Source organism: Bos taurus, chromosome 23 (genome assembly GCF_002263795.3).
Source record: "Bos taurus isolate L1 Dominette 01449 registration number 42190680 breed Hereford chromosome 23, ARS-UCD2.0, whole genome shotgun sequence".
Classification (NCBI taxonomy): Eukaryota; Metazoa; Chordata; class Mammalia; order Artiodactyla; family Bovidae; genus Bos; species Bos taurus.
The window spans coordinates 5,245,056-5,254,516 of NC_037350.1; the positions used below are offsets into that span (position 1 = coordinate 5,245,056).

General features: G+C 42.2%; 1 protein-coding gene across 1 annotated transcript in view; it reads right to left on the minus strand.

Annotated features, from left to right (window-relative positions):
* Window positions 1-6,578, minus strand: part of HCRTR2 (hypocretin receptor 2) — a 131,689-nt gene extending 125,111 nt beyond the window's left edge. Inside the window, exon 1 of the mRNA NM_001192677.1 lies at window positions 6,356-6,578. Coding sequence (NP_001179606.1) covers window positions 6,356-6,578 — 223 coding nt within the window. The remainder of the gene's footprint in view (window positions 1-6,355) is intronic.
* Window positions 6,579-9,461: the final 2,883 nt, after the last annotated feature.

Sequence of the window (9,461 nt, forward strand, 5' to 3'; positions counted from 1 at the left end):
AATGCATATGTATGAAATCTAGAAAGATGATACAGACGAGCCTCTTTGCAGGGCAGGAATAGAGACACGGAGAGAATGGACATGACGACATGGTGGGGAGATGAATTGGGAGAGTAGCACTGACATATATATATATATATATACACACACTACCATATATAAAACAGATAATGGAAACCTGCTGTAAAGCACAGGGGTCTCATCTTGATGCTCTGTGACGACCTAGAGGCGTGGGATGGGGGTGGTTGTAGAAGATCCAAGAAGGAAGGAATATATAAATATATATATAGCTGCTTCACTATGTTGTACAGCAGAAACTAACACAACATTGTAATTATCTTTAAATTAAAAAAAATAATAAACAAAAAAATTTTTTTAATGCCCTTCATTTCACTCATCACATGTCATTGATTGGACCTCACCAGTGAGCCAGCAGAGCCATTATTATTCAACAGAGCCCTAAGGTTGGAAGCTATGTCAGAATTCTAGAAGAAGAAGGATGAAAAGATTATCTCTCACAAGGAAATAGCACCACTGGTGCATATTCCTGAAATCTGAGGAGCTGAGTAAGATTCAGGAACTTAGGAATGCTAACAAAACTACAGTATGGAAGGATTTGCAAACATGCTTTAAAATATGAAATTTAAAAAAATTGAAAAAACATAAAAAGTACATGTATGCTCTAACAAAATCAAGAAAAAATTGTAAAAGTTGATGTGTTTGTATTTAAGTGTTAGATTCAGCCTCTTTTATAAGTTGGTATTATTTTCATTTATTTCACTTTACTCATCATTTTTTTTTCAAATACAGAAAGAACCCATTCTATTTCAATTATCAGCAGCACATGTTATCTCATTACTGTCAGCCCATGATAAATGCTGCTGTTATCTATGAGACAGTCATTTAAAAAGTTATCACCGACATTCTGTTCAAGTCAAAAACATGATTTATTTTACCTGGTAAAATTAAGTGGTTATGATATTAGGAAAAATGTGAGGGTATCAGTTTAATTCTTCTTCAGGTAAGCATGCATTGCATTCTGTAACTAAAGTCAAGTTTAAAGCTTAGTGGCTAATCTTACCTTTTATGGTCACTATTCATGACTTCTGTTGGGTCTCAGCAGAGATGAGTAATGTATTATCTCTAAGCTCTTTCTGCTTCCTGTGTAAGAAAAGGTGGGTTCTAAAAGACCCACAGAGCAGAGGTGGGCTTTAGGATAAGCAGAAAAGAAAGGTCTCAGATTTAGGAGCAACACAAACTTGCAACTTTGAAACTATGCCATTTCCGTGTCTAGGGCATCCGATTAGCAGCTCCGTAAGAAGCAATCCTATTACATGTATTCTCTCCATTCCACCTACCCAGTTTAGTTTAACCCTTATTGGATACATTTCTTAATGGGCAGTGTGCTTTAAGTCAACATATTTCGTATGTGCATGCTATTTAAAACATCAATACAGATAGACCAGTCGGCTAATACTGCAAAAACTCTGAGTGAATGGAACCTGGTGCATACAAATGTAACCAAGAGAAACTTATTGTGATGGTTAGGAATGACTTTCACACAGAGGCAGGAAGGCAATGTTAAACAGCTACTATGAGGCAATAAACATCTGATGGGGGCGGTGAGTGGGTGGAGCTGGGTGGGTATGCCAACACCAGGCTACTAACAGCTTCTAGGAAAACACTCAATTGAGGAAAACACCAGAATAGAGGCCACGAAGGCTTAGCAAAACTACAGACTGGTCATGGAGGCAGAGGATGATTACTAACCACACCAGGGACAGATTTCTAGTGAGAATGAAGGGATAGAAATTGGCATTTAGTGTATACTGTGTCCAGAAAAAATATATATGTGCAATCCTCTATATATCTATATATAGGATATTCATATATCCTCACAGGATCTCTACAAGGCAGGAATTTTTTTTTTTATTTTGCGTTTATTTTTATAAGTGTAGTTTATTAAAATATAGTTGATTTACAATGTTGTGTTAATTTCTGCTATACAGCAAAGTGATTAAGTTATACATATCAATACAGTTTTTCATAAGCTTTTCCATTATAGTTTGTCACAGGATACAGTAGCACTTTGTTGTTTAAGCATCTATATTCAATAGTTTGCATCTGCTAAACCCAAACTCCTACTCCATCCCTCCGTCAACTCCCAACTCCCTTGGCAACCATAAGTCTGTTCTCAATGTCTGAGTCAAGTCAGTAATTATAAACAATGATTTTCAATTGGAAAAAAACAGGCTTGGAGAGTTTGACAGTTTTGCTAATGGCCACACAAGCAGTGAGATGCACAGCTGGACTGATGTCATTTATTGAATGTTCTCCTCATTTTTCATATGAAGATGACAACAGGGAAGACAAAAACACTTCAGGTGAAAACCATACATTTGAATGCAGAAGTAATAGAAGCAGAGAATTACTCCTTTCCTTCAGATATTTAAAATCTGAACTGACTAGAACCCATCTCTCCATTCAGTTTCTACTCAAAGAGTAGCAGGAATGATACAAAAAAAAAATTCTCTTGAGTGTTCCCAAGAACCTTCTCCCCACAAACACAGGAATTTTAAAAACAAAGCATTGCTTGACTGATGCTGAAACTAAAACTCCAACACTTTGGCCACCTGAAGTGAAGAGCCAACACATTGGCAAAGACCCTGATGCTGGGAAAGATTGAAGGCAGGAGGAGAAGGGGATGACAGAGGATGAGATGGCTGGATGTCATCACCGATTCAGTGGACATGAGCTTGAGCAAACTCTGGGAGATAGTGAAAGACAAGGAATCCTGGTGTGCTGCAGTCCATGGGGTCACAGAGTCAGACAGGACTGAGCGACTGAACAGCAACAAGCATTGCTCAAGATGTACTGGTCTAATAATTGAATGCAGCTACTTGGCTAAAGTACAAGATATATTTAGGAATAGGTTATATGTGACATAATTTTGAAGATAGTGGAAAAACACTATCTCCAAAAAGAAACCAAGAATCACCTTCCTTTCTAAGGCCTATAATTCTATAATTAGACGTGTATGTTTTTATTGGGCTTCCCAGATGCTGCTAGTGGTAAAGAACCTGCATGCCTATGTTGGAGAGCCAAAAGATGTGGGTACGATCCCTGGGTCAGAAAGATCCCTTGTAGGAGGGCATGCAACCCACCCTAGTATTCTTGCCTGGAGAATCTCATGGACAGAGGAGCCTGGTGGGCTATGGTTCACAGGATGCAAAGAGTTGGACACAACTGAAGTGACTTAGCACACACACGTGCATGTTTTTATTGGCATGTGTATAATCATGAAATTGCATGTAGACTAATTTTTTGCCTTATCTTTGAATAATTTTTGTCAACATTTTTTCTAAGAAACTGCTTATTATCTTGGGAAAGAAGCTTCTGATGATGGAGAGGATATATAATGAGAGAGGTACCATGGAGAGCAGAAAAATAGGTGGTATGATAGTGATGTTGTCATTCTGTTCACAAAAGAACACTGTGGGAGTAATGACTTCTAACTGATTACATTCTCTTTGTAAGTTCAACAAGGTTGAGATTTTCCAAGTAGTCAGTTACATGAACGTACAAGTGGTAAGTGGACCTGAAGGGTCAGTGATTACATCTGCTGGCTGGGCTGTGGTATTTCACCTTCATACCTAATGTTGCCTCTATCTTGAATGAATAATGTGACTTCTTGTCCTGCCACTCTGCATAAAATGACATACGATGGAGTGGAGGGGCAATCTAATCTGTTTTGCAAATTTGACACAGACTTCCAAGAGCAGGAAGCTGTCTGTGAGTAATGATGCTTCTCATTTGCTTAAATGTCAAACTTCAACCTCATCAACTTTCAGGGAATATGTCAGTAAAGACTATGGGTTTCAGTTCAGCCAGAGAAGATGTCAGTGCCATCCAGTCCTGAATAAAACAGCTGTCAGTTTTTTGAAAACAGAGTGCTTTTTGTATGTCTTTTTTGTTTGTTTATTTGTTTTATGCTGAATAAAATTGGCCGTTTCAGCTCTTAGGGATGTGGACAGTGCTGTCTGCCTTGGTGTGACCAAACAAGCAGCCTTACTGTAGAGGTGTTTCCTTATTGAGACTAAAACACTCCTCGGACTAGCCAACACGCACCCCTAAACTATGCAATTAGGATACAAAGATAATGCATCACAGGTCTGTGCAAGCTAGAGTAACATAACAGCAAAAAGGAGCAAATTTTACCACAGAGGTTAAGCCTGAAAGAAAATTAGTTGTGATTTGTAGCCATTCTGCAAAACGTCAAAATTTTACTGCAATGCAATAAAGTTCCTCTCCGGGTGGGTTTCTGTTGGAGAGAATGACAGAATAATTAACCCTTCATGGTAATTTATTAATAGTGGACTTAAATGCAGAGGAGAACAGGAAATGCATTCAATAAGTTTGCAGTTACCAGGAGCAAAGAATTCATTCTCTATATGGTTTCTAAATCTAGAGTAGAATAACAGTGGAGAATTCTGGACCGAGGTCAGAAGGAATGAAACCAAATCTGAATCAAGTTCCTTAAAAACTCATTTCATTTCTCTAAGTCTTGCTTCTTCTGTCAAATGCAGGTTACTCTTAGCTTTAAGTGAGACAGTATATGTGAAGGTGTCTGGCACACAGTAGGTACTCAATAGATGTTCAATTTTGATTATTCACTTATCATTAAGTGTTAGCATAATGCAGTAAAATGTTGCTCTGCTAGTAGCCATATATCCTAATTGTTGTAGTTTTAAGGATAGATAATAAGAAGGGAAACAAGAAAAGCATAGCATTATGATTAACAGATTTATCCTTACAACAGATAGCCCTAATAATGTGTATTTCCACTTCCATCCACCTAACTTGCATCCTCAAAAGATTTCCTTTATGTTTGCCTTTAAAAACAGCAGCAAAATTAAAACAGGCTGAAAGAACATGTAGACGGGGTCAACTAAAGTTTTCAGGGGGTTCTTATCTTTCTTATCAAATAATAATCTACCAGCTCTGAGGAATGCCTTTCAGTCACCTATCAGCTACTCTGCCCCTGAGTAGGTGAGGGACTACATTGGATGCTTCTTACCAGACTGACACCCTTGGGGAGAGAAGGTTAAAATCAAGCTGGTGCTGAGAGCCTAGTAAGTCTCTTATCAGCCTCCATTGCAGTTACAAAGTCTATGTTTTGGATTTCAGTGCCTCCCAGCCTATTCCACCTCACTCACCTTCTCCGCCTTTTTGTAATCAAGAGCATCTTCTCCTAGCTTAGCTTCTCTCTTGTCATTTTCCACAGAGATTCCCTCCACACTGCCCTCTGCACTTAAACACCTCCAGTCTCTCTCCATTCATCAAGGTAGACGCTCCTTCCATTCACAATTCATGTGTAGTCCACCCTCCCTTCCAAAGCTGCTTTTTTAAAAAAGTCGGCTTCCAGCTGCCCTAATAAACTCCATCACCACAGCCACCATCTCGCCACTGCACTCCCCCCGCCCAACCCTCAAAAATTGTGCAGAGGTGTAAAGTGGGCGAAGAAATGTATGTTTACATACAAACCTAGACAGAGAGGAACAGTGAGAACCTAGCGCTAAGGTTGGTCTCAGCTTTGGGGGGCGGAAATCAGTTGCAAATATTTCCCGAGCCTGGAAACGGAGCATGCTCTGGAAAATACATGCGTACCGTAGATAAATGAATGAATGGATGGGGTAGATGGATGGATGAATGATCGCGATCGCCCTGGTACTTTTCTCAGAGGCCCCTCCTCCTTCTTGCTTGCTCCCAGCGGCATGGGTCCCTTTTAATTCAGCTTCTGTGCATGAGCACACCTCCCTGCTTTGCCTCCGTCCCCACTCCCTGCCCTTTCGTTACCACCTTTAAGACAGAGCCTCAACCCTCTCTCTCGCCAAAGGACAGTGTACCGGGCTCACAAATCTTTTATGACTCCCCCAGCCCAGGAGAGCTTGTCCCTTAGGGACACAGCTTCGCATCCTGCCAGACTGACCTCCCCCCCAGGAACCCCCAAACACCCGGCCACGACCACGTGACACAAAATGATGACTGACTGCCCCCACACTCCGGCACATTCACCTGGACAGCCCTGCCCCTCTTCTGGCGCTGGGAACCCAGGTGATCGCAAAGGCAGCGCGGCTCCCAGCGCCTCCCTGCAGAAATAAAGGATCACCATTCCAGGGCTCAGTTCTGGTTCCTAAAATCCGAAAACTTCTGTTGAAAAAAAAAATGATAATAATAACCCCACCCCAAGAGCAGCGACCTCTTTGTATGCATCCCTGCAGGGAGGAGGGGTATTGACAGCCCCGGGCGCGTGGACGTGGCGGCCCCCGCGGGGGCTGCCCGGAGCGACACTCACCCAGGACGTTCCCAATAAGCGCCACCACGAACACGATGATGTAGCCGGCGATCAGGACCCACTCGTATTCTTTGGGGTGGAGGTACTCCCTCCACAGGTACCGCAGGAATTCCTCGTCGTCATAGTCGGTGGGGTTTAAAAAGGGCTCTTGAGTTTCATTCAGCTCCGGAGCCGATGACCAGTTGCGACAAGGCGGGGAGTCCTCCAGTTTGGTGCCGGACATCCCTGGCTCCAGCCCGGGTCCACTCAGTGCTGCAAGCGGCTCGGCCCCTGCCCCATGGGCGCCGCGCTCTGAGGCGGGAGGAGGCGCGGACCGGCTACCAGGGGATCCGGAGCAGAAAATGACGTGAAAAGTTACGGAGCCAATGCCTCGGAGTCTCGCGCCCACCGGGCACCCGGTGCGGCGGCGGCGGGGCTGTCTTTGGAGGAGATGCTGCCCCAGGAGGCAGCGAGGCTGAGCATCCAGGGACCAGCCGGAGGCTGCAGCAGGGACACCGGGAGGGGACGCTCCCTGGGCTCTGGCTCAATGACTCCTGGTTCCAGCGCGGAGTCCGCAGCCCACAGCCTCCTCCCGCGCCCAGGGGAGCTAGGACTAAAGTAGGGGGAAAAAAAAAAATCATGAAAACGATGTCAACCTGTGTCTCCGTGGGCTCCATCTCCCTCTTTTCTACTCCCCCCACCTTTCATGTCTCAAGTATAGATCTCTGGACATGAAGCTTGGCAACAGAGGGTTAATATAGGATGTGCCTATGTTTTCGTGTGGGACACTTAAATAGAAAGGGATGAAGGGCAGTCACTGTGTTCCTCAAGTTGGGGGATGCAAAAGTCGTTTCAGGCAACATTTGCTTGGCTTTGCCAACGTCGCACTTGCTGCATCTTTGAGATATCTCCTCCTCTCCTCCTCCCTGCTCCTCAAACGAGCTGGAGATCATTTTTGAATTGAAGAATATATGTGTCTCATGAAATATAGCAGCAAATCCTTGAAGGACAATAACCCACAACATTAAAGGGATTCTCAGTAGGACGTGGGTTTCCCTAGTGGCTTAGTGGTAGAGTATCCACCTGCCAATGCAGGAGATGTGGTTCAACCCCTGGGTCATGAAGATCCCTGGAAGAAGGAAATGGCAACCCAATGCAGTAGTATTCTTGCCTGGGAAACCCCATGGACAGAGGAGCCTGGTGGGCTATGACTTAGTGACTAGATGACAACACACAACTGTAGAATAGAGTGGTGCCCACGCAGCCATGAGCTCTCTGGGGAACCCCGCACCCTGGCTGCTCTTTCTTCTCATTGACTCAGGACTGGCATCACCTGCCATTCTCTCATGGATTGATTTTGTCTCCAAGAGTAGCACTTGGGGATTTGTCAGAGCTTGAGTTCATGACCCTTTCACTTTCAATAATCATGATAGGAGTATTGCATTGGATTGATTACAATGCTGAACTTGGGTAGGACCTTGGGATCATCTAGCCTGAGCTTCAGTCTAATATTAAAAGCCTTCTGATAATGTTCTCCACCTAGTTTGGATGTGACCACCACAATTTACTACCTCCATCATCATGTGACTGCTCTAAAGCTTAGAAAACTCTTCCTTACATTAAAATAAGGTCTTAAACCAGCATTTGTCTTTCTCAATTTTTTATTCCTAATTCCTAGTTTGCATCTTATTGCATCTTTACTTGCAATATATCTTCCACATGACAATCCTTCACATACCCAAAATAAGCATCACAATTCCCACCATCCCCTTCCATGCTTCCTTTTTCACTATTTCCACAATTATTCTCATTGTTGTTCAAGTGACACTATCTCCATAACCTACCTTGGCCTTTTCTTAGGACAACTGTCAATGTCTTGCAGAGTATGCAACTAGGAGGAGATGCAGTAATCTGTTTTGCCAGTACAAAATCTAAATTATTCTTTGGATAAAACCAATGTTTGTAACCAATTCTTTCAAAAGTCACAAGACATTATTAATTCATATCTGCAATGGCACCCCACTCCAGTACTCTTGCTTGGAAAATTCCATGGGCGGAGGAGCCTGGTAGGCTGCAGTCCATGGGGTCACTAAGAGTCAGACATGACAGAGCAACTTCATTTTCACTTTTCACTTTCATGCGTTGGAGAAGGAAATGGCAACCCACTCCAGTGTTCTTGCCTGGAGAATCCCAGGGACGGGGGAGCCTGGTGGGCTGCTGTCTATGGGGTCCCACAGAGTCGGACACAACTGAAGCGACTTAGCAGTAGCAGCAGCAGTGTTTAGTTAAGATCCCTATCCCACCCCAATTATAATTCTTCATATATGTTCTGTACTTTACAGTTTACAAAATTCTTTAATGCACATAAATGTAAAAACCCCTGAGAGGCTGGCTATTGTTGGCCCAGTTTTACATGTGAGAAAACTGTTCCTGGAGAAATTAAGTGATTTATGAAATGTCGAGTGAGATATCAGTGACAACACTGTCTTCTGATCTCAGCCTAATGCTTTTATTATTCAATGTGTGTCATGTTTCACAAGAAATACTATTGTGGTATTTTTCCAATCTGCACTAGTCAAATTTATTTTTAAGAGAAATGAATAGATAGGTATTTTTTGGACAAATATTTACTTGGTGCTTTTATTTCAATCAGTGACACAAGTTGAACAAGGTTTATGCTTTTATGCATTTATAAATACTTAATAAAATACTTAAGAAATAAATAATATTTGAACAAATACTCAAGAAAGAAATAAATACTAGTAAATACTTAAGATAATTATGAGGAAGGATAAATGCCATAATGAAAATCAAACTGATGAAGTGAGTGGAGAATTCCAAAGTCCACGTTAGGAATAGATGGTTGAAAAGACCTGAGTGAAGAGGTGACATGTTACCCAAATGGTAAAGGCATAAATTAATTTAATTTTGCTAATTTGAGGCTTAACAAAATCTTCTAGAATGCTGATGTCATCAGTAAATTTGACAAGCAGGCCTTCTGTGGCTTCGTTCATGGTCACTGATACAAATCTGCTAATGTGATCCTGTGATATAATGTGTTCCTCTGATTTAATGATATCTATATTTCCCACTTCCCTGTATTAATCTTTTCAAAATGGGAAAAGTT